A 25,526-nucleotide genomic window follows, 5' to 3' on the forward strand; every position below is an offset into this window, starting at 1 on the left:
CCTGCTCCCCTCTCTCCAGCTCTCCTTCCATCCATCCATCCATCCATCCATCCATCCATCCATCCATCCATCCATCCATCCATCCCTCCATCCCTCCCTCCATCCATCCATCCCCATCCACCCACCCATCCATCTATCCCTTTCCATCCACCCCTCTATCCCTCCATCCCTTCTTCTCCACCCAGCCCTCTATCCATTCCTCCATCTCTATTTCCCTCCTTTCCTCCATCCTTCCACCTTTCCATCCCTCCATTCTTCTGCCTCCCTCATCCCCACAGCAGCATCAGGAAAGGTTGGCGGAGTGGGGCTATTTTTGGGAGCGTCTCCCTGGCAACGGCTGCCACCACCGTCTGTGGTGGCTTTTCCATAGGTGCTAAAATATTCCACGCTTCTTATTAAAGACGGTGCCGGTGGAGACGGGCGGGGGTGGTGAGTGTGAGCCACCCCACTGCTGGGGCCGGCGGGCCTGGGGTGACCAGGGCATTGCACCCCGGCGGCACTAGGACCACAACAGGCCGATGGCATCCTCGAAGCAGTGATGTCCCCATGTCCCTTCTTGATGGTCCTGGCCATGGAGGCTGCCTATTGGCACAAGGTGCAACTATTCATCCCCTTGATGCTGAGGTGGAGGGAAACATGGTGAAGTCTTGGGGGAAGATGGAGTTGAGGAGCAAAAGGCAGACATGGCGAAGCACAGCCTGAAGGTGAGGTGGGTGCAGGGGTATGTGGTGGCTTTGCCCACACCGGGAAGGAGCAAGGTGTCTCAGCAGCATTTTCATCCCTTTCCATACAAAGGGGAAAGACCTGTCGAGGTGCAAGAGACCTGGTATGCTCTGCCATGGGGCACCTTTACAGCTCCCAGCCTTGTGGGAAGCAGCCCCACAGGTCCTGGGGATGGGGCATTTGGGAAAGCAAGCCCCTCCATGAACCTGGACAAGGTCCCCATAGGGAAGGCTGTGGAGGGGATAGAGGGAGTGGGCTGGCCCTGCTCTGTCCTGGTGCTGCAGCTCCCCAGGATCCCCCATTTAAGCAATAGGGAGCAGCCATGGCTGAGGCAAGCTGGACAGTGCAGGAGGTGGATGTGCTCTCCATTTGCAGCTGCTCATCTGCATGGGCAACTACTGAAAATGCCCTCTGCTTGCCCTGGGGTGGCTTTGCCAGGTGAGAGTGGGCTGCACTCACCATGGTGGCGCTCATCAGCTGTGTGAGGAGGCATCCCATGTGCCAGCGGACCTTGGGCTGATTTTGCAGGATTGGAACCCAGGGGACAGTCAAAAAGTGAGGGTTTTTTTATCTCTTTTGACTTTCCAGCACACGCCTTGATGCTGGGGACAGCAGCTGAGACACCGAGATGGAAACCATGTCCACAGACCCTGCTGGCCTGGTGCAGGGCAGTCCCAGGGAGCTGCTGCCTACAGCCATTGCCTGCGGGGACAGGGTGCACTTCAGCATCTGGCTTTGCTGCCACAGAGTCTCCTGGCCTCTTGCCTTGTCACCAAGAAGTGACCTTTTCAAAGCCCCTGAGATGCTGCTGGCCATGGAGACACAGGGGAGGAGGTTTCTGGGACCGGTTTCCCATCTGAGTGGTCATGCATCATCCTGGAGCCCCGAGGGCTGTCCCTTCTCGCCTGCATCACCCATCCTGGCAGGACACCCGCAGCACTGCAGGGTGTGGAGACCAGGTTGTAGATGCAGGGAGGTGATGCTCTGCACGAGCTGAGAGAGCCTGATCCTTCCTTAGGGTGAGGTGTCAGCCCAGCATCCCAAACCCAAGTAGGAAAACCCGCTGACAGTGGGTATTTCATCCCGGCAGGAGGATTCACCTCCCTGGGGGCATCCTGTGGCTGTGCTGTCCCCTTCCCGCTGCCGATGGTTGCGCTCTGGTCTCCCCCATGGTGGCTCCGCAGCTCTGAGCTCACACGCGAGGATGGGCTAAAGTAGCGGAAAGCTGTTGGATCCTACCACAGAGTTACTGACTTCTCAGCTACAGACTGCATAGCAATCAGCGAGGGGGAGAGGCAGCCAGGGAAAGGGAGCGGAGCGCACAGGGAGGAAGAGTGGAAGGGAGAGGGGCGATCTGGGGACCAGAGCAGGGGGGCAGCGAGGGGCACAAGCGAATAACGCCAGGGAAGGAGGGAGTCAGGCAGGAGGGGGAGACCCGAACCCATCACGGAGCCAGGAAGGCACATCAGCGCTCCGTGGGATGGATGCTCCGGGGAGTGAAACATTCTGAGGAGAGGCAGAGGCAGGAGGAGAGCGCTGGCGTGGGCAGGGCAGAGTTAGGAGAGGAGAAGGTCGCGGCAGAGAAGTAGCTCTCCGGGGGGGGGGTGGGGGGGTGGGGGGGGTGGGTTGGGGAGCGTGGAAAGCCCAAGCCAGAGGCAAGTGCAGGCTGCAGAGAGACCTCCCTGATTCCTCCCGTCCGGCTGAGATGCTTCATGGTGAGATGGAGAAACCGGCCGCTTTCCCCTTCCTCTGATGTTGGCTCTGCACCACGGCTGGAGCCGGCGGCAGCCCTCGGCAGGACCCGGGTAAGAGGCGGTGCTGGAGCGCGCTGTTCCCCTCACCGGCACGAGACTGGGAAGGGCTTTTTTTTCCCCTTAGGAAAATAATGTATTGTTTGCTCTGCGCTCGCTCTGAGGAACAGCGATAAATATAACTTAAGGGAGATGCCTGGCTTCGTGTGAGCGTGCCAGCGAATAATAAAGTTGCCTGTGGTGCACAGCGTACGCACATACAGCTACCGCGGCAGCAGTGGGCCATGGAGCAGGGGTGAGCACCTGCCTGTGGACCTTCCCAACTTCCCCCCCCATCCCTCACCACCCTGGCTTCAGTTGCTTTGCAGGTAACTTCCTCATTGCTGTTGTCTCCCCCCCGGTTCTTCCTCTCCTGGGGCTGGGTCTCGCTCACCTTCTGTTTCTCCTGCTCCGTGCAGGTGATGGTTGTGTCTGGCTGTGGGAGACGAACGGAGAGGGAGACCCGTTCTCTACACAATTGAGTGCGCCCAGGGCTGAACTGGCTGTGTTGTCTCTCCCGCTGCTCATGGAGCTTTTTAGGCTCCAGACCTGCCCCCCTTTTCCTTTGCCTTCCAGCTCTTCTAGTCCCAGTGAGGCTGATCCTATCAGTGCTGATCCAGTGTCCCACAGATAGGCATGCTGCAAAGGATGCTCTGGATACTGGGTTTGGGTGAAGGAGCTCAGGAGGAAGTCGTGAGCAAAATGCCAGAGGCACTCTGCCTTTGCTCCCTATTGGCAGGGCCGGCATCCTCACTGTTTGCATGGTGCAGGCAGGTCACCTCAGGCATCCCTGAGGCCACCTCCAGCCCTCCGTGTCCCCACTCCTGGGCAAAGCACCCAGAGACATCCAAGTCTCTCTACTGAGGGCCTGGTCTCCCATCCCCACTGCTGATCCCAGGCTACATCCATGGCAAAGTGAACGGCTCCAGGGCCTCTCCCTTCTCCCCTTCCTTCCTTTGGGGGGTGTACTGCAAAGGGCAGACAGTGACAGCACACACAGGGGACGTGTGGTGGAGGTGACATGGCTCCAAGACTCCCCTCAACCCCTGCTCTGTGCCTTCCTTGGCTTCTCAGGAGGAGGTGGCCATGGGAAGTGGGAGGTGTGGAGAGGGATCTGAGGCTTAGCGTGACCCAGAGCTCTGGAGGGGACAACAGGGTGTGTGGGGAGCATGTTTTTCTGAAGGAGTAGGGATGTGCCCCTTCTCCATTCACCATTGAAAGTGGCACCCACAGATGCCTGAGTCACCCCAGCATGTGGTCATCACTGTTTGTAGCCACTGACATATTTGCCTTAGGAGGGAAATGTGAGCCTGGTGGGGACAAGAGGTGTTAGGGAAGAGGAAGGATGGTGAGTATGGATCAGTTGGAGAGGGCTGATCCAGAGGGAAGCGGGGCTCCTTCTCCTTCACCTTTCCCCTTTTCCCTCTCTCATCTTCCTCTGGTGCCAAGGCTGAGCACCACAACGTTATGACTCTGGCAGAGGGCTGGCAGCATTCTTTGACTCTTGAGGCCACCCTCCACGGTTTACAAGGAAAGCCAGGAAGTGAGGAGGTGGCTGGGGAAGAATGGAGTTTCCCGGCAGGACGGATCCCTCTGGCCCCTCTGGACACCCCAACCTTGGCCACAGGCCACTACCCCGTGTTCCTGTGGTGGTGTCACCGGTGGGAGGGTGCCAGCAAGGGGGAGGAGGACACGGTGCTGGGTACCTGCACCCGCCGCGTGCTGACATCAGTGCAGACGCAGAGCGGAGCAATTAACGGCAATCTGCCCTCAGCGAGTTCCCGTTGTCCTGCCTCGTTACTGCGCTGGGCTGGCTCAACCCGACAGCGCGGCCGGGATCAATGGATGGATGCTCGCGTCTCAGCGATCGATCCCTCCCTCACCCGCGCGGCTCCCCAGCCTCCCGCTGGCGTTTCTGTGAATGGCGAGCACGGAGCGCAGCGCCTGCGCCCGCCTCGCAGCGCTGTGAAACCGCGACGGGCTGAGCCCGTGTTCCTCGACAGTGCTGCTCCGGCGCCCCTCACCGGGAGCGGGGGGGGGGTGTGTGTGGTGTGTGTGTGTGCTTCGCAGGAAGCCCATGGGGCACCAGCAGTGCTTTTCCTCACAGACAAGGTGGCTTTAACGGGGTGGTCGGTCTTGAAGCCCCTCCTCGGGAGAGATGCTGATCCTCTGGCAGTGGGGGGTCGGGATTGGGCAGAGGCCACCTTTGAGCCGGTTCTCACCCTCAGGTCCCTCAGACTTGTTCTCCATCACTGAAGGTGGTGCTGCGACCCAGGGAGGTGAGGGATAGTAGCTGGCTCCAGGGCGACCCTGTCGTTACTGCCCCAGAGACCCATTACCTACATTACCGTCCTCTTGGGAGCCTGATGGCAGGGAACTCACCTGCAGGGGCAGTGTCAACATTCACCCACCGGTGTATTTGGGAATGAGATGCCACTCAGGGCTGGCACCGGCCACACAAGCACAGCAGCACCACAGCTGCTCTCACTGGAGATGAGGGAGCAGGGGATGGAGGACATGGTACCCTCCAGCCTCACACTGCTGGCCAGGGACTCCTGTCACTGCTGTGCCCATATCTGTGCCATCCCTTGCCACCACGGTGGGCCTGCCCCTCACAATCTGGACGGCTGGTTTATTTCTATGGCAACATTTCTCCTGAAACACTTGAAAGGAAGCCTGGTGCCATGTGAAAATGCGGGAGGCAGCGTCCCCCACTCTGTCCCCTGCAATGGGCTCGGAGAAAAGACCTTGGCACCTCTCCTGCCTCCTTCTTCACTCTCTCTCTCCCTCTTTGGTGAGTGGTGCCAGCACTAGTGCAATGAGCTGCCAGCCTCATCCCATCTGCCTCTCCACTGCTTGTTCTCCCCTCCCCTACCTTCATCTTTGCTCTCCCCTCCCCTACCTTCATCTTTGCTCTCCCCTCTCCTCTTGCCCTCTCCATTTCCGTGCTGGGTCACGGTATTTGCTGGAAGCCTGCTTAGGCACCAGCACAGAGGGGCAAGCCGGAAAAAGGCATATAGGAAGAGAATGTCAAAAGCTACTCCTCTATAGAAGAAGGTAAAGCAGTCCGGTAGCCTCAAAAGAGCCATATAGATTGGCTCTGCCAGCAGCATAGTGAGCACAGGGGCTGAAGGGCATCAGGGTCTCAGAGGCAGGACAGGCAGGCACTTCATCTCTCCAAAAGCTTGATGGCATTATGGAGAGGTGGTGCCTGCCATGGGACTAGACACAGTGACCCCAGAAGTCATCACATCTCCTGTCCCCACTGTTCCCACCACCAAGAAAAACCCTCGTGTCTGGGTGCAGGGGACCGTGCAGAGGTTGCAGGCAACAGCAGTGGGTAAGAGACAAGTGCGTGTGCAGGACACCAAAGAGAGTGAGCAGGGGTACCACAGCGACCCGCAACGCTGGCAGGGGGGAAATTGAAGGTGTATTAGTGTGCAGATGCAGTTGCCATGAGCCGCTTCACACTACTTTCCTCTGTACCCAAGCACATCCGTGTTGGCAGCCCCTGCCATGCCGTGGAGCTGAGGAGCAGGGGAAGGATGGGGGAGACGGTCCTCCATGCCATGGGCATCGGGTGGCATGTAGGCTTGGTGCCTTTTGTGTGAGTTTGTTTAACCTGAGTGAGCAAGCTGCAGCAATACAGGCCAACAGACCTGTAGTGAAATAGTCTATTTGCTCCCTGTGGGAGCATGGTTCTGCAGCTTACCTGGGACACTCCCTCAGCTCTGTTCCTGGTGCCCCTTAGGCATGACTGAAAGGGGGGAAGCTGGGACCCCTCAGAGGCTGGTGCCTCCACTGGGCTCCGTGTTAGAGGAGTGACAAGGGTTTTGGGGGTGCATTACTTTTTCCCTATGGCTGATGGGTTAGTGCTGAGCGGCCAGGCCAGGCTGAGCACTCAGCCCTTGCACAGCAGCCGTGTGTGGAGCCGTGGCTGCAGCCTCTCTCAGCTGGGGGCTTGGTAAAGAGCAGGCTTTGCCCTGGGTAGCAGCTCACCCTTTGCTGCTGTCACTGTTGTTGATATCATTCATAACCCATTTGCAGGTGCCTGCCTTGCTGGGTGCTTTGCAGAGGCACTGGCAGGCTGCCCCTTCCCTGTCAGGAGTGCAGCCACAGTGGGGAGTCAGATGATATCCCTGATGAGCCGAAAGTCATGGAAATGCCCCACTTGGGCAGTCCTCCCGGCCAGGCCAGCGCGGGGTCAGGAGGGGTTCTGTGCTGGAGAGACCCTGAGGTGGAGGGACACTGCTGGGGGCAGCCTTTTGACAAGGCTCCTGCAGGGCAGGATGCTCAGTAAGGGAGCTCTTGGGGTGGGTGTTAGGGGAAATGCCCTTTTTGCTGGTGCAGTCATGCTGGGAAGCTGCAGGAGGTGACCTGAGTGCACTGCAGCCACCCAGGGCATAGGGACCTCGGGGACACCCCAGCGCCTTCAGTTTTACAGCTCTTGCAGATTTTGCACCAACCCTTTGGGGTCAGGTCCATGGCTTTGGTAGGATGGCTGCTGGGGTGTACGTCAGCCCCAGGGCTTCCTCGGGAGCAGCCAGGACATGGTCTGCACCCTGGCTACCGCAGAAGGCAGGCTCCTTTTTGTCCCAGAACCGCTCCCAGGGAAGGCCAGGGGCCTTCTGAGCATTTCGTTTTCCCTGTGATGCCAGCCCACCCACCTCACTCGACAAGACAAAGTGGGGACTCCTCCCCAGCCATGGCCCCAGCAGCATGCTCTCCTTACCTTCCTGCTCGGCTGCTCCTCTGCCCCTGCCTCTTGTGCCCCAAGCCCCGTGTCATGCAGAGGAGAGTGGATGAGTGCCCCTGCAGTCCCACCAGCCCTCCTGCAGGGTACCCCTCTCTGCTAGGATCCCAGGGAGCCCAGGCTGTGTGGCCGGAGCAGGGACCGCCGGGGTGGTGTGGGAGCAGGCAGGAGTTGGTGCTGTCACCTTTCTGTGCCTCTTCCCGACTTTGTCATCCCGGAGACCTTTGTGTGGATCCCATTTTTATCTGTTTTTAATCCCTCTCTCCCTTTCTCTCCTTCTCTCTTTGCTTTCTTCTCTCCCCCTCCCGTCAGTATGTGGGCTGATCACTGCTCAAACTTTTAATTCAGATGGTAATTGGAATAATAATACGGGCAGAATCCTTCTGGCTCCGTTGCTGCAGCTGGCTTCAGGGAGCTATGAATAGCTCTGAGTCACACACTGAGATGGTTTAACTTCAAATCATTTTGTTTTGTTTTCATATTACCCATCCCCGAGCTCCAGAGCTTCACAGGGAGGGGAAAAAAAAAATCCCCCCTTCTCACTCCACCCCAAAATCTAAACCGGGCAGAGGCAGGTGAATAAAATCCTCTGTTAAGAGAGACAAACTGGTCAGCAGATCATGCCTTGCGGGCAGATGGGGACTGTTGGCACTTACTCGATCTATTTATAATTATTGAACGAAAAGGCAGAAGTGTGTATGTAAAAATGGTAAAGAGTTGATTACAGCTTCCTCCCCTCACCTTCCATATGTCACTTGCCTTTTTAATATGGTAAAACTCTCCCGCACGGTGACTGTGCCTTCGCGTGTGCTCGTACAGCACCTAGCACCCAGCCCTGTCGGCACTCAGGAGTGACAGCGCGGCCGCTGCCTCCCATAGCAATGCAGCCCCGTGGCCCTACGAGCCTCAGCAGGAGGATTTGTGAGGAAGAGGAGAAGAGATGGGGTTACCGAGAGGACAGAGAGGACAAACCGAACGCTGTGGGTCTGCAAAGTGCCAAAGCGGTCCCCTCTCTGCAGTGGGTGTTCCCACCCTGCCTCCCCAAGAGCCAAGAAGGTGTCTGCCGTGTTGTTGCCATGCCTGAGATGGTGGGATGGGTCTGTGGAAGCTGCTCTCAAAACCAGGTGATGCTACGCAGCTGGTAAGAGGAATAAAGGTACGAAGCACAGCGCAAGCAGAGGCTGCAATATTGACCACAGACAGGAGGGAAGCATTTGCCAGACAACTCTACATAAAGCAAAGACTAAGAGTGTAAAAATACCCTGGGATTTTTCCATCGTCGTCGTTCGCGGTGTACATCCCAGAGCACCAGATATGGGTGTTATAAAAAGAGAAGTGGGGGAGTGCTTCAGCGTGGACTTTTCTGTTCTGTTTCATGAGACTCTTCCATCGCAGATGTAAGGAAGGATTGACAATATATGATCTGCTCTGGCAGGGGCTGAAGAAAGCCTGAGACGTGCGAGGCACTGCACTGTGTACCGGAGGTGGAGCAATGGAGACATTACATCGGCACCACGTGCCATGGCATTATCAGCCTGCAGAGCCCTCGGGAAACAATGGCAGCAGCCCAGCCCCACACATCTGCTTGGGGCAGTGTCACCTTGTGCTGCTGGAGCAAAGTGTCACCTGGGAAGGTGGGATGACTGCAGCATCGCCACGGAGTCCTTGGCATTGCTCAATCTAGGGTGTGGGAAGGGGAAAGCGAGTGGGAAGGAGGGAAGGCCAGCCCAGGCTGCAGGGCTGGAGGTGGCTCTTGGTCCCCAGAGGCTCATGTGGCTGCCAGCTTCAGTGTTGCACAACAACGCTTACAATGTCCATGCTGCAGCGGCTTCCCAAAGTGACAGGGGGCTTCCTCAGGCCATGAAATAGGTGGGTGTTGATGTATGCCAAGGACAGGGCAGCAGAGGGATGCAGGGGCATCCTGCCTAGCATCTCCCAGGGCACCCATGCTGCAACCACCAGTGTGGTTTCATCCAACTCCCCAGGAGTCAGTGCTGACCCCCTGGCTCCCTTCCACATGCGGGTCCCAGGAGGCAGAGCAAGCTCCAAGGTCCTCAGCCATGCTGCAAGATTTATATTTCTGTCCTTTATCAGGCTTTCCTCCCCCTCATCCATGTGATAGGCAGCTGCCTGTCCAGGGTCTGAAACCTCCCTTTTGCTGGAGGCATCTCTGAGCCTTCCACCTTCATCCCATTTGTGTTTCAGGTTTCCAAGGAGCAACAGGACCATTGCACAGCCATTTGAACTGAGTTTTCTTAGGGTTTGGCCTCTTGGTACAACCCCTGGCCTAACCAAGCTGCCAGCATCCATTGTGCAGGCTGGGACGTCAGCAGCGGCCCTGGGTCACCAGCTGCTGAAGGGGGGACAGTGGCTACATCACCTCCTGGTGTGGCACCTCTGAATGCAAGCCCAATGCAATGGCAGTCCCCAGCCCAGGGCTTCTCTCCTGCCTGTCTGCCTCACCCGTGGAGGCACCGCACGCAGTGGGGGTGTGTTGGGGTGGAAGTGGTAAGCAGGTTTATTTTTGTTCGTCTCCTGGCTCGTGCCGCTCCGAGTTTGTGGCGCCCGGCATTACTAACGCTTCCCTGCGCCAGCTGGCAGCAGGGGATGAATCAGATCAGCAGTGCCATGGTGCAGACCCCTCACTGGGCACGGGGCTTTGGGTGATGCCTCTGGACAAAGCGCTGGCGATGTCTTTTTTTAGTGAGCCCTGGCACCAAAACGCCCTTGGCTTGATCTTGCAGCTTGAGAAGCCTCAGTAGCCTGCAGGGCAGGGTTGTCCCCTCTGCCCTATGCTGCCTGCTAGGGCCAGCTGGTCCCTGTCCCCCCTGCACACTGGAGGTCTTCGGTAGCTTCATGAGCTATTCTCTACCCACTGGCAGCATCCTCTAGCTGGAGTCTGGTCCAGACCATGAGGATCCAGATTATCACCCCGCTGCCAAAAGGGGCACTTCTGCAGTTGTTTGGTTCCTCTCCCCCGTGGTCATGACCTGACAGCAGTCTCATGGTGCCATCGCATACCTGGTGATTCCTGTTCTCTCCACAATACACACACAGGGATGCGTGGACCTTCTCTCCACTCCCTCCCAAACACATTGGTAGGGGGTGGGGGGGGGATTTAGGCGTCTGTTTCTTCCCCAACGAGTGTCGCTGAGGCTGCAGAAGTTGGCACACTGCTTGTCAGTGTCACTTACCCCCAACAGGGTAATCTGGACCCTCCTGCTTGCTGCAGCCCAAAGCATCCTGAAAATGCCATGGCTGCTTGACACCTCGGGGACAGCAGAGAGGGTCTGCCCAGAACCTCAAGGTTTGGAAGATGATGATGATGCTGATGATGAATTGAACTACTCCTGCCACTCTGTGTGTCCTCCACTGCAGTCCAAGAGCTACGAGAATCTGAGCGATAATCAGGTGGAGGATCTAGGAGAAGCCATCCCATTTTCCCTAAATTCTAAGCACTCTCACATGGTGGAAGACAAAGCCGAGAAAAATAGAATCTACGCTGGGAAGTTGGCTGAGTATGCACAGGAGCTTGAGGAGGAAGCTCAGGAGTTTCAGACACCATTTTACAAAGACATGAAAAGGGTTGGCAGCTTGTCCGAAGATGAGGAACACAGCTGAGTCTGTCACTTCCCTGTGCATCAAAGGTCACACATCCTCCGAACAGCAAGTATGGAACCCTGTGGCTCCTATGACTCTTTCCAGTGTAGCATGGGCAATCACTCGGGGACTGATGCCTTTTCCCTGAGGGCCCATGCCAGTGACCCTTATCTGGGGTACCCAGAACACATCAAGGGAGCAGGACCCCACATGCTGTATGAGGAGGCCAACAGGGACAGGCAGTTCCAATTGCTGCAGCTGACCAACGACATGCTCAGAGAGGAGAATGCCATGCTCAGAAGGATACTGAAAGCATGCAGAGCTTCATGAAGAGCCAGGCGTGCATGATACAGAAGCTGCAGAGGCAGCTGAAGGCCAGCCTGGCCAAAGAGGAGAGGGATGCCCAAGAGCCGCAGACCTTTGCCCAGCAGAGTGAGTGGAACCTCTAGCTAATGACCCAGCGGGATCTGGAGGCAGAAAGCAATGTGGAAAAGCTGAAGCAGAAGATCTTTATTCTCCAGGGAGAGCTGGAGAGCTGGAGAGCTCCAAGGCAGAGAATGAAAACCTGAAAGCAGGCCAAACACCCGACCTGGGAGCAATGAAACACAAGATAGATTTTTCCTTGTGGAACCTCCACGAGGTAATAATGTGTGCAAACTGGTCCATCAAACAGCTCACCTCTGGAGAAGAGTTGCTGCATTTTGTTGCTGAGGTCCTTGAATCTATGGGCGAAATTCATAAAGTTGAAGCAGAAGAAGAGCCATGAACTCGGGTCCGACAGAAGAATGTATGGATCAAGACCACGGGTCTCCCACTACAGCCTACATTAAAACCATTTGCTCTCATGTGCTTGAATGTGTGTTCAGATTTGTAGCCTTTATTCTTCATGGAAATTATTTCTTGTGATTAAGTACAAACTGCAGGTAGGGATGTAGTTTTAGCTTTGTTCTGGAGCTGTGGACCCAGCGGCAAATGTTTCCCAGGCTGGAAGGTCCAGCTGTGGTGGGCAACATACTGCAACAGACTGTGCCACAGCTCTGGCTGCCCTGGGCTCCCATGTGACAGCCAGGAGGAAGCACAGCAGCATGGGATGCAGCACTCTTAAACAGTGTGCCCACCTTTTCCTGCAGCTGTACCAGCTAGAAATGGAGATGAGCAAGTCCCTTGCATTTCATCTGGTTCCTTTGCCCCTCCTCGGTGAGGTGGGGAAGGTGAGAAGCAGACTACTGCACATGGTTGCAGTGAGCAGATGCTCCTTAGGTCCTCCTTCTCCTTTCGTAGCCACCTCCTAGGCCAGATATCCAAAATCTCTAGAAATTGTGCATCTGTTCCTGCAGTAGGGGAAAGGGTCGTGGTGGTGAGGTGGTGACAAAGGTGGTGAGAAACCTTTAGGCAGTTGTGAAGTATCCATACTTGCGAGCTGTGACAGTGCCTTTCCTCTGGTGTCAGTGTCAGTGCTGGCTAAGGATGAGCTTGTCTTATCCAGGCTGCCTAAGGAAGGCACCAGTTGCAGAAGATGCCCTTCCTCTCCTGGCTGGAGCTGTCTTAGAGGGGTATACCTAAATTGCCTGCCTTTGTCACCCCCTAAAGACCTGCAGGACCCTGATGTAGAAACTCACCACATAATCACTGAGAGTATGCCTTAGCTTTATACTAGCAGAACCATCTGTGAGCACGAAGTGACCTTTCCTCATCACCTGGTCATCCCTCTACATTTCTGATGAATTTCTGCTACCAACCCCAGTTTCTGCTGTAGGTTTACCCAGCTGCATAACCAAATTTCCTGTATCTGTCCAAACCAACCCTCCTTTAAGACTTGGATGCTGTAGAGCAGTGTGGGGGTGGGTGCTGGCAAAGTTCAGTGCCAAAGTGTTTTTTCCTGATGGGAATTTTTAGGAAGCTGTTCACTTCTACCTCTATATGGTGAGCTGTGGACTACAAGGTAGCTGTCTTCTCCTGGTCCCATAATATCCTTGGTCTGGACAACCATGTTTATGTTGCCACAGAGATTAAAGTGCCTCAGTAACCTTGGTCTCTGGAGGAGAGACTGCTGGTTAATCTTCACCCCAGACATGACAACAGCAGTGCTTGCACATCACTTGCTGCTTTCTTGTCTGTGCTCCTAAGTGGGGGAAGGTGGTGGCCACCCCTAGCCACATGAAGCCCCAGTCTGCAATAATGATGATAAGGCAAGGATGGTTTTCCATCCCAGACATCACTTGCTGTTTTTCTCTCCTGTCCATGCATGACTACTCACAGGCAGCTCTAAACCTTGGATTTGACCTCCAGATCCTTGGATTTGTCCCATATAGGGCAACCATTGGTTGCTCATCATTGAGGCTGGGAGGAAGCAAACTAACTGGCTCTATCTGTGTCTTGCGCTCTACACTGACTGCTGTAATCCAAAGGTTACAGTGCAGGATTAGCATGGGTGTACAAAGCCCTTCCTAATCTGTGAGTCATTACCCCCTCACTGCATTTCACTTCCCAGCAGCTCTGGGCAGGCAGGATAGGTCGGCTCCTAAGTCTTCGTTTTCCCCATTCTTCTGTCTGGGGAGAACTGGGTCAGGACATAACATCTGCTGGACTTCCTCTCCAGGGCTCTGCTGCTGAGCTGCTCCTTGGATGCTGTACACACAGGACACATCACAAGGTTTGTTTGCTCTAACCAGTTTCTCCTTGGCTACCCCTAAGCCCTTACTTTCCATCAGTTCTCCTTTTTGGCTCTACTCGTTGCTTTTCTTCTCTTTGAAACAGGAGGGATGCTCTGCACCCCCTGGAAATAAATTCCCTCTGGGTCAGGCTGGGCTGATGGGGATACTTGAGGGCTGCCGTGCATGTCCATGCTTCATTAGTCCTTCTGTGTGAGGTATTTAGCCTGGCTGAGCTCTCGTCCTCCTGTAAGCTATGATATTAATATAGTAGCTCAGAGGAAGGGCCACGCAAGCTGCTCTACCATTGCGCCCTTGATCTGGAGAGTGGTGACCGTCTGGCCTTGCCCTTCTCTTGGCAGTAGATGTCGGCAAGCATGGGGGCTGTGGGCCATTGATCCATCAGCTCCTAACCTGCTCCAGCCAGACTGCAGTGGACCCCTCCATGGACAACTCCAGGCCCCTCCTGAGCAAAAGGCTGGGAGCTGTGTGCCCCCTGCTCTGAGACTGGGAAGGGTGCTGTCAAGGGATGCTCTGACTGGGTTTTGCTTCATCCTCCCCTGCAAGGCACGTGCCCAAGAGCAATTGCAATGGCAGCGCCAGTCCCAGCTCGCCAGAGGTGAAACCTGGAGCCACTGGGTCCCATGTGAGTGCTGCTGCATGAGATCCTGCGCCCTCCCAGCTGCAGCCCCCTGACACTTGATGATACAGCGAGCCATGGGCAGCGTCCGAGTCAACCGGTGAGTAACCCTCCTCTCCAGGATGCTGCTGCCCTGGGTGGCCTGCTCCTCCTCCTCTGGCCCCTCAGGTCCTATCTTCAGCCTGTCTTTCAGTATACTCTTCTCAAATCATCTGCCAGGGTCTATTCCTGCTCCTGGCTCCTCTCTCTTTCTCCAATCCAAAACATTCTGTACAGGGGGACAGTGATCAAAGAAGTGGTATGGAGAAGCAAAGCAGTGCATGGTGCTGGACCAGAAACTACAGATTCCAGCATTGCTGCAGAAGCCCATGTCCCCAGGAAGCACAGCTCCAGCCTCCAGTGCTTCCCTCACCATGAGATGAGGATGGGGGTCACAAAACCTATGAAGGAGGGCTCCAGCTGATGTGTCAACACTATGGATGGGAGGGAGACACTGCCAGCCTGAGGGGTCCTGGGAGGCTGTGGCTTAGTGGTTGGGACGGCAGAGTGGTCTTGGTGCGCCTGTGTACTTGCTTGATTTCCTCAGTGGTCAGAGCATCTTCTGCCATCACATCTTTAAGGAGTATCTACAACTATCCCAGCAGCCTGTGAGGGGGAGCAGCAGTGCTGCCTGTGAGGGAGGGGAGCTGGAGGGGCAAATGTCTCCCAGAAAATGTGTGTGGAGCTTCTGTCAGGGAAACTGCCAGCACTTTTTGGCTGTTGATCTCCAAATTACACCTTTGGCTTCGGATGCAGGATACTGGGAGCCACGCGCGTTGCTGTGGCAACAGAATTGTCCTGAGCTCAGGGAGTGTATAAACATTGTCACCAATGCACCATGAAAGCAGAGAGGAGAAAACAGAAAATCCAGGCCTTATGTAATGTCAGGGCCAAAGTGTGGCCATACTGCGAGTGCTTGTTCGTGGGGTTCCTGGCTGTCCCAGCTGCTGCCAGGTTTCAAAGCCTTGGATCCCTCCCCACCGCAAAGGCTGGAAGGTAGCACAGTGCTACAGGCTTCTGCTGCTCTGCTGCCCTGTCAGGACTTCCATAGATACAACCTCCTAGCAGCAAGACTTGACAAATATTGCAGCCGAGCTCCACCAATTTGGTCAGGGTGGCACCACGGTGCAATAACCAGGGAAACGTGCTGTTGTGATATTCAACACAGCGGTACCGTAGCCATGTGAGCCACCCACACGTCTCCCGCCCTCGCTGTCTCAGTGGTTGCTGTTATTCTTCATGTATTTCTGCTGGCAATGCCTGTTTCTTCTCTTCCAGGTACAGCATCGTCTCGACTGAAGAGGATGGACACAAGGTCTCTGCGCTGGGCAGCATGAACGGGCACAGCCGGAATGGGAAGGGCCATGCCCCCCGGCGGAAGCACCGCAACCGTTTTGTGAAGAAGAATGGGCAGTGCAATGTCTACTTTGCCAACCTGAGCAACAAGTCTCAGCGCTACATGGCCGACATCTTCACTACCTGTGTGGACACGCGCTGGCGCTACATGCTTATGATCTTCTCTGCTGCCTTCCTGGTCTCCTGGCTCTTCTTTGGCTTCCTCTTCTGGTGCATCGCTTTCTTCCATGGTGACCTCAATGCACCAGCAGTGGGAGGCAGTCCCTCTCTCCTCAAGCCCTGCATCATGCACGTGAACAGCTTCCTAGGGGCTTTTCTTTTCTCAGTGGAGACACAGACAACCATTGGGTATGGCTTCCGCTGCGTGACTGAGGAGTGCCCGCTGGCTATCATGGCAGTTGTGGTCCAGTCCATCGTGGGCTGCGTTATTGACTCCTTCATGATTGGCACTATCATGGCCAAGATGGCAAGGCCCAAGAAGAGGGCCCAGACTCTCCTCTTCAGTCACCACGCAGTCATCTCCGTGCGGGATGGCAAACTGTGCCTCATGTGGCGGGTGGGCAACCTGAGGAGGAGCCACATTGTGGAGGCCCATGTCCGAGCCCAGCTCATCAAGCCCTACATGACAGAGGAAGGGGAATATCTCCCACTGGACCAGCGGGACCTAAATGTGGGCTACGATGTGGGCCTTGATCGTATATTTTTGGTCTCACCCATTATTATCGTTCATGAGATTGACGAGGAGAGTCCACTTTACGGGATTGGCAAGGAGGAGCTGGAGACGGAGAACTTTGAGATTGTTGTTATCCTTGAGGGGATGGTGGAAGCCACAGCCATGACCACACAAGCACGAAGCTCTTACCTTGCTAGTGAAATCCTTTGGGGTCATCGCTTTGAACCGGTTGTGTTTGAGGAGAAGAACCACTACAAAGTGGATTATTCACGCTTTCACAAGACCTACGAGGTAGCTGGCACACCTTGCTGCTCAGCCCGGGAGCTGCAAGAAAGCAAGATGACTATCCTACCTTCTCCCCCACCTCCCAGTGCCTTCTGCTATGAGAATGAGCTGGCTCTTGTCAGTCAAGACGAAGATGAAGATGATGACGAAGTGGGTGTGGTGTTAGGAGGCAGCACTAAGGAGGAGGGAGGCGTCATCCAGATGATGGATTTTGGAAGCCACCTGGACCTGGAGCGGCTCCAGGCAACTCTGCCCCTAGATACAATCTCGTACCGCAGGGAATCAGCCATCTAACTCCTCCAGTCTCCCCATTCTACACCTGTTGCCCACAGTCTCCTCTGTTCTGCACCCGTACATAGCTGGATAAGTCCCTTGCCCACCAAAAAATGCCTCCCACGACTGTGTCTCAGCCCCTGAGTACATCAAGGCCTGGAGCTGCTCTGATATACTCCCTTTCCCATGAAGTCATACTACCTGGAAGAGGAGTGAGGATACACGACTCTTCCCGTGTGTGCAGTTTGTGCTAGGACCCCTTTCCTGCCCAGAGACAGGAGAGCAGCAGGCCTGGTTTCTCATCTCTGGAGAGGCGACAGGAGTCCCTGCTCTCAATGGACAGACCAGGACCTACAACAAGTGTTTCTGCTGCTGAGGGAGCAGCAGACTGTCTCAACAGATACCCTCTCAACATGGGTAGGCACCATGGCTGTCAGGAGTCGACTGCCACTAGGAAGGAGAGAAGCGATATCTAAGCACTGACCAGATAAGGATGGATGGGAGAATTTTGGACTCTTGGAGGAAATGGGGAAAGGATCTCAAGGGAGGGGTTTACTTGCATGTTTATTGCTTGTTGAACATGACTGTGTATAAAACAGAATGAGAACTAAAATCCATATTCCACTGCAAATGCCAAGCTAGGAGACAAGGACGCTCTTTGTAGCCTACTCTGCACTCTCCTTGGCTTTTGGCATCTGTCACCTCCAGAAGCAGCTCAGCTCCACAGACTCAGACCCAGTTCTCCCACTCCTCTTGCAAAACACATCCTGCTCCTCTGCGGAGACGCTTGTCAGAGGAGGCAGGGCCCTGTGTTTGCACACTCAGACTGCTCCCTGGCACAGTGCAGCTGGGATGACAGACAAGTGACCTGACTGGACAGCAGACCCTCAACTTCCTCCTTTCACCTCCTCCGTTCTCCCTGCTGCCATCGGCTGTAAAACTGAATTTGTAACTATTTATTTTTAATAAAGTCTAATATCCCAGGGGAGGTTTGGAAGTAAAGGAGAGACCCTAAGGCTGAAGCCAGGTGTAGAGACTGGTGAGAGTTATTAGTGCTGGTGTTTGCTCTTTGTATGGTATTGGTGCCTGGAAGCTCCACCACAAGGGCTCCCCTGTTCTGGGCCTCTCTAGTAAAGACTTACAATAGGAGACTCAGAGAATTTGCTCAGGGAGAAGATCATACAAAATGCATGTATGGAAGGAAGCACTTGCATTAAAAGTACCAGTAGGGTGGGTCAAACAATCCTGCTTGCTTTGGAGATGGGAGTTTTGCCCAGGGAAGGTTTATAGATAGAAGATGTGTTTGGCGAAAAGGCAGAGATGTGTCAGACACTGTTCTAGATGTAAGGATCAAAAAAAAACCATGAAAGACCCCAAAACCTCTTTTTTGTTTGTTTGTTTTCTTTTAATTTGGTAGGGGCAAGTGAGAACCAGGGAGAGTGAGGGAGGACATCGACCAGAGCTGGAGCTGCAACGTCACTTTGCTCTCATTCAACAAAAAAACCTGAGGAGCCTTTTCCTTTAGGAGCAGCAGAATCACTCCTTCTAAACTGTAGATGATACGAGGACAAACAGACAAACAGGTAGCTCAGGAAGATGCTCCAGGCACCCATCAGTTGTGATGTGGGGAGAATGGCTGAAGAAATATGTCCCACCCAACCCTTGATCTACACAGCATAAAACCAGCATCTTGATATCAATTTGGAATTAGTTCAAAAAGCAAGATGAAGGAGGGAAAAGCAGAAGGGGAAAGAAGGAAACAGTAGGAGTGAGAGGAAGAAGGAGGCACAGCAGGCAAGTGGAGGAGGAGGAAGGGAAAAAGAAGAAGAGAAAGTAAGGTAACATGGAAGTGCATGTGAGAAAGAGTGGAGATAGGCTAACAAGACAGGTGTAGACCCAGATGTGGCTATTTCTCATCCGGGATGTAGGTTCTGTGGGAAACAGCTGCCCACCCCAGCAGTGATCTGACACCTTTGGGAATCCTTGCCAAGAAGGGAAGAGGAGCTGGCAGAAGGATAAAAAGAGAGCAGACAGATGACAACCAAAGAGCAAGGCATCAGGACAGGAGTGGAGAAAGAAAAGGCATCACTCCTAGTGCCTTTCTAATGCCTTCCTCTCCTCCCACTGGGCACAGAGTGGGAACAGGAGATCTTAGATTGTGGTGCCTCCTGACTTGATAGACAGCCTCATTTTTCCACGTGTGTCCTGTCCCACCTCTCCTCTCCAGTGCTAATTAATGAAGCCCCTCCCTCCCTTTATTACTTATTTATTGTCCCCAGAGGGAATAAGCAGGGGCTGGTATTGACCTGGCTTTTAATACAGCTTTCAGAGCCCAGTGCCTGCCACTGACCATGGCAGCAGAAACAAATTAATGGACCGAGAGAGAAGGACTCTGTGTGTGAGGACACGGGCATGCAGGACACAGGCTGGGGTGGTGGCCTCTAGGAGAGGGGGAATCCACATGACTGGGCAGCCTCCCCTGTCGCTGAGGTACAGCATCCTTCAGAGGCAGATGACAAAGCTTGGTGGGTTCAAGTGCCCACAGCATGGTCATTTTTGTGAGGTGCATCTCAAAGGAGTGAGTGTTCAGGGGAGCCAGGCAAGGATGGGGCAGTTGAGGTACACCAGGGCCATGGGCTTGCACAGCTGGGGTGGTTGAAGTAGGACATAGGCCAGCATTGCCACTTACTTCAGCTGGTAGGGCCCTTGTGGGAAAAATGGGAAAAGGAGCAATCAGGCTAAAGGAACAAACGTCATGTGGTCATGCTGGTATCCCAGTTCCGTCCATCTGTTTGAACCTGCTGGCCCTTTTCATGTCATGTTTGGCATCACGATGAAGAAGCCACTGAGGAAAATCAGCTAAAACCTTGTCATTCACAATAAAATTGGGAGAAAGCTGTCAACACTGTCAAGTCATTAGAGAGGGGAGAGAGCTGGGGAGGACCCAAGGGACACAAGAGGGCTAAGGGGAGGGGATAGAGGGAAGGGAAGGAAAGGAACAGCCAGAGTGCTGGAGAACAAGGGTGATGCTTAAGTCTCTGCCCATCAGGCACTCCTCCTGCAGCTGTGCTTATGTTGTCAAAACAGCACATTCCTCGGGCACACACAGCCCATCCTATGGCATGGGGCAATCACTCCTCCCACTAACAAGTGCTCTTCGGCCTCTGCAAGCTGCACACATGCCCACAGGCTTTGCTCCTACACAGCAGTACATATGTGCATCCTTCTGAACAGGTACTGCGTACCTGTATGCTTGAGTCACAGAGTACTCACACCCAAGTACACACTACACGTGAATGCCACACATGGGGGTGTAAACCACCCTATGCCACATCTTCATCCCAACAACACCCAACAGCGCACACACAAACATCATGCGACAGCAGCATCTATTTCAGCAAGTGCCCCTCTGGCTGTGTGTTGGGGACTCCTTTATGCAGCCTGTGAAAGGCCACCAGGAGAATCCATCCTGGAAGGCTGTTTGCTCTAAAGAAGGTTGGACATTGTTAAGGAGCCTGCAGATCAGCTCTCCAAGCTATTCACAACCATAAACACGCTGGTATTTTGGCTTTTGCATACAATATCTGGAGCATCACTTTTCAGGTAGTTGACACACTCTTGTCCTGTGCTCTTCAGAGAAGATACCTCTACTGCATGCCAGGGCATAAAATCCCCAGGCTCCGTCCCTCCTCCAGGATCTGATGGAAGGGCTGCTTCCCCAGAAAGACTGTCCCTAATCCCAAGGGGCTGGCAGCTGGCTTCTCAGGAGGAAGACGCTGCTGCTTTGTTTATCTGCCTGCAACCTATATTTCTTTTCCTGCCTGACTTCTGAGCTTCTTACTTGGCTTGTTATTAGAAGCTATTCAAATACCAGGAAGATAATGGGAAGAGGAAGGACTTTCTCCCTATGAATAAAATCCAGGCACTGGTTCAGATCCTCCAACCCATGACAGCTAGCTACGCTGCTGTCGGTCTTGCCAGCTTCCAAATGAATGTTGTTGTTGTTTTAAATGACACTTGAGAAACTCGTTTCATGTTCTATTTTTGGTGACACTTTTGGACAGTCCTTTTGAAAACTAATCGTCATTGGCACCTTTCAACTCACCCAAAACTTGCTCAGCAAAACATTTTGATGCACACTGCAACTAAAAATATTTTCAAGAACCACAACAATAATCTCAAAAGGGGAGAAAATGGGTTTGGATTTCCATGATCAGGAAATGCTGTTGAAAATGTCCGTGCTGCTGAACAAATGTGCTCCTTTTCAACCATCTCGGCTTCCTCCAGGTTTTGCCCAGGAGCAGGGCACACGGCACTGCTCCAGCAGCTGCATGCAGGCTTGTGACCTCTGTGTGGCAAAATGCCTCTGCTCCCTTATTAGAGCTTTAGCAGCCCTTCTTTGCCTTTGCAGGAGGGCCTGAGGTCTCTGCCAGATTTTGGACAGGCAATACGAAGAGGCCATGGGTTTAAATGTAAACAAAAAGAAAGAGAAAAAAATAGCTTTACTTTCCCAGGCCATTAAGGGCTTGCTCTTGCCCCTGCAAAGTCAATGGGACTTTTGCCATTGCCTGTGGTAAGAGCAGAGCTGGGCCCTAATGGAGTGCCACTATTGGAAAACCCCGCAAGCGTCAGCCCTGTGCTAAATCCACTGAGCCAGGACAGACTATTGCAGGCTGCACAGGAAGGGGGAGAGGGGCAGCCTGCCGGGATGCTGAAAGCATGGGGCGCTGTAGGGCCAGCTGAGGTGGCCTCGCTGGGGCAGGAGAAGGGGGACAGCAAAGGGATGGGGAAGGCAGCGGAGGCAGTCTGTTGACTACCATGGCACGGTACCCCATGGCCCGGGGATGGATGTCACCGCAGGAGGAGCTGAGACGGTAGTCAGTTTTTGGAAGGGTTAAACAGGCTTCTCCTCCTGCCATGGTTGGCAGGGGGGCATCCTGCCCTCCCCAGTCCCGGTGTGTTCCCGGCGGCAGGACGCAGAGCGGGGAGCCTGAATGGCACGGCTCAAACCGGAGGAGCACGGCCGTTGCCCGGCCTCAGAGCACCATCTAGAGATGGAAGCAAGGCTGGCATCCCTGAAGGTCCTGGCATCTCTGCGAGTCCCGGCATCCCCGCATGTCCTGGCTCCCCTGGCTCCGGCTCCGGCGCGACACCGCGGTGATAGGCTGGGGCTGGCTGCCCGGCCAGGGCCGTGGGTCAGAGCGGCGAGTGTGGGGTGGAAACCTTTGATCCGGAGGGAAGGCAGGCTCTGAGAGGACTGGTACCCGCCACCAACTCTGCACCCATAACCTGCAGTATAAAGGTCAGCCGACCTAACAGGCAGGCCATGGCTTTCACAGCATGGCCACTGACTCTGAAAGCAGTTCAGATACGTACTAACACTTTAATTTCTTCTTGGGGAGAAGCCTGCAAAGCCATGCCAGCTATGGGAGGTGAGGCAGAGATGATCTTAGTTCAGAGTCAGACCCTTCTGATGGGAGGATGCCACATTGCTGCCTGCTTGTCTTTCAGCTGTCTCATAGCTCTTCCTGGTTGCATGTGCCCAGTGTATGAGATTTGCTCCCCTTTTTCCTGGTATTCAGTCCCTTGCTGAGGCACAAACAACTCGTGGGTGTAGCGGGGTGCTGCTGCCTCTCCCCTGCCACAGGCAGGCCAGCATGCTCCCTTGGCAGGAGAGGGGCAGAGAAACCGCATGGAAATGGAGAAACGCCTCGCTTGAATCTGCCCTTGCCAATGTGAGGAGTGCTCTCAGGTAGAGGGGTTGCAACGTCCCAAGAGCTTTTCTGGCAACCAACCTTTTCATGCCCCCTTGGGACATTAGGGACAGCCTGGCTTGCAAACTGCACAGAGCCTTGGTTCCTGGGCTTCTGCCAGCTCCCTGGGAAAACAACACCATCACAGCAGTCAGAGGACTGTCAGTATATTGCTTACCTTTGACCACATCCCCTCGAGATGGAAGCAGTTAGTGAGGGCAATGACTCTGCTCTCTGGGCAGCCTGGGCACACAGACCCTAACTGACTCGCTATCAAAGTCAGGTCAGTGTGGAAGGACGAAAAGTGGAATGATGTGATTTCACTGCCATGATGCCTGCGAAGAAATTCAGGATGGACACAAACACCACCCTGAAATAGTCTGTGAGACATGGGATATTTGAGCTTTGAAAGTTTGAGGGGTTTTGCCTCTGAAATTAGCAGGACTATTTTCGTGCTGGCCCCAGATTTGAAATAGCACATCCTGAAAACTGGGACCTGGTAATGTTTGGGTCCCTGGCTATAGAGCATTGATAGAGTTGTTTGAATGTCCCAGCGCTACAGTCACTGAGAATCAACTGAAGGCCTGTATGATACAAAGCCTTGTTATAGAAGCCATACAACTGAGAGAAAAAGGAGCTTGAAATTGCTTCTGACAGGTGATTAGATGCTCACCCAGCAACAGACTCTGTGTGTCTGTCAGGGACCCGACAGAGGCCTGTGCACCACTCCTGGGGTATCAAACAGAGGAGGACAGGCTGATGCAGAAACTTCAGAGAAGACTTTGAAGATATATATAACATGGCCTGCAGCCTGCACGTGCTTCTCTCAGGGGTAAAATAATGAATCAGTTGGAGAGTGGGTGTGAGCACATGATGGGTGACGCAGACCTATAGCAGAACACTTGGTACGACCCAGAAGGAGCTGATTAAATGTAAGCAGAGAGGAGCCATCATTTAGCTCCAGGCTGCTGGGTTACACCACATGCCTTTTGCTCTCCAGGATACAGTGTTGTGCTCACTAGCAATAGTTTCTCTATTGAGAAACTTACGTGACCCATCCAGTGCTGCTGTGTGGAAGTGGGGAAGAGATGAGATGAAAACCAGCTCTGGAGTAGGGAGCTGCAAACATGGGGTGACTGGCTGCACCCTGGGTGCCAGGGTTAAGTAATTGGGAGCCCTGCAGAGCCCAAGGAGCCAGCAGTGCTCATCAAGCTGGTAGGTGCCTGTGGGACAGAGGTCTGAGGGGGACAGAGGGCTCTGAAATCAGTGGAGAAGGGAAGTCACGGTCAGAACAGCTGGTGGTGGCTGCTGCATAGGAGGTACAAGGTGGGGTTGTCCTAGCTGGATAAAGCTGCATGCTCCCTGCTGCTCTGCTTGAGACACAGCTCTCCTGCAGCGGTCAGATGGTCTCATGAGCCCAAAATGCATTGTCAGCTGCTCAAATGCAAGAGAAATTTTTGTGTATAACATGGGATTTTCTGGGTCCTTGTAATTATTTGATGATTTGTCCTGTGAAGAAGCCTCCAGAGCCTTCAGGTCTTCAATGGCCTCATTGTGTTTGCTACTGCAATCACAAGAGAAGGGGCAGTTCTCAGTCAGGAAGAAAGAAAAGGGAGACAGAAATGGCTGACAACAAGCCAAAGTGACTTGCCCAAGATCACAGAGCAGTCAGTGGCAGAAGGAGTAATTTAACCTGCCACTGTGGGTTTGAGCTGTCACCTCTGCACAGCTGAGGACATTGCAAGTGATAAATGAACCAGAGTGGTTCCTAGAATAGCCCTCTGCCCAGCCAGCATCTGCAGCTGTACTGAAGCCATGGCCAGGTCATTGTACTTCCCTAGGTACGTACACAGCACCTTCCTACCACTGCCTACAACTCCAAACAGCAGCTCTGACAGATGAAGTGCAGTGCGTATTACCAACTCAGATACCCCTGGCCTCCAGACATCCAGCTGTAGGAACTGGGAACTGTCGGGGCACAGTGCTTTCCCTAAAATATCCTACATGGGTCCTTATTGGTACAAATCAGCACTTTCAAATCACACATGGAAGTGAGCAGGAGGCCACAGCAGGCTCAGACAAGCACGTCTTGCAGTCCCTCATGATCAACAGCATGTTGCAAAGCAGAAACAAACCCCACAACCTCAGTCGTTGCAGGGAGCGAGTGCCCAGCTGCCTCTCGCCCTTCGCTGCATGGGATGAGTGGTGAGATGGCCTTTTGTTATGCGGTGCCCTGTGCCTGGTGTTCAGCTGGCGAGGACAGACTGTCCCTTCCAGAGAAACCCCTTGCATAAGAATTAAAGAGGAGCCGGGCTGAGATGCTGAACTAATCCAGCAGGGCATGCCGGGAAGCTGCATTTTAAGCCATTCTCCCTGCCCTCCCATCTCCCTGCGCGTTGTTTATCTCTCCTGTCCCTCCCACAGCAGTTCGTGAATTATCCTGACTGGGCAAGCTGGTTTCATAACCGCCTGTGCTGCGTCTCGTCCTGCCACCTCTCAAGTCGCATGGGAGATGCTCATACACAGGAGGCTTTTTAGCTTCACCCAGTTTACACCGCTGAGAAGAGCAAGCCCACACAAACACCACTCTCCCCTCCACCGTGCATGCAGTATCTGCACGCTGCACACGCATATGGCTACTATGGCCACATGTTCTCTCCCCTGGCACAAGCACATACGCTGTCACCACACGGTCCCATCGCTGGCTCCTTATGAACACACTTCACATGTATGTGACGCTTAGCGAGCTCACTGGTACATGCAAAACTGGCACACTTGTCACACTGCCCCAGCTGCTCCTCTGCCATGGTGTGGCCCTTGTGTGTGTGTGATACCTTGTCCCCCTTCAGCTACACCCTTCACATGGGACACAGGCTTGCAGTTCACCCTCCCCATGGACACGTATGCACATGTCAAATGTGCACCATACACAGATGTGGCACTATGCATCATAGAATCATAGGATGAATCACGTTGAAAGAGACTTCAGG

The 25,526-nt window shown here is 54.1% G+C and overlaps 1 protein-coding gene and 1 pseudogene across 1 annotated transcript; both read left to right on the forward strand.

Moving 5' to 3' along the window:
- The first annotated feature begins 1,364 nt into the window (after positions 1 to 1,364).
- On the forward strand, positions 1,365 to 17,811 carry KCNJ4 (potassium inwardly rectifying channel subfamily J member 4). Its single transcript, XM_061450842.1, has 3 exons — positions 1,365 to 2,528; positions 14,085 to 14,257; positions 15,475 to 17,811. The coding sequence occupies exons 2-3, from the start codon at positions 14,220 to 14,222 to the stop codon at positions 16,802 to 16,804; spliced, it is 1,368 nt and encodes a 455-aa protein (XP_061306826.1). The 5' UTR covers positions 1,365 to 2,528; positions 14,085 to 14,219; the 3' UTR covers positions 16,805 to 17,811.
- Positions 10,449 to 11,835, forward strand: LOC133268022 (endosome-associated-trafficking regulator 1-like; annotated as a pseudogene).
- Positions 17,812 to 25,526: the final 7,715 nt, after the last annotated feature.

The sequence above is a fragment of the Pezoporus flaviventris genome, unplaced genomic scaffold (assembly GCF_033815535.1).
Source record: "Pezoporus flaviventris isolate CSIRO_AGI_PZ_B2104156 unplaced genomic scaffold, CSIRO_AGI_Pfla_v1 ptg000011l, whole genome shotgun sequence".
NCBI classification, from domain to species: Eukaryota; Metazoa; Chordata; class Aves; order Psittaciformes; family Psittacidae; genus Pezoporus; species Pezoporus flaviventris.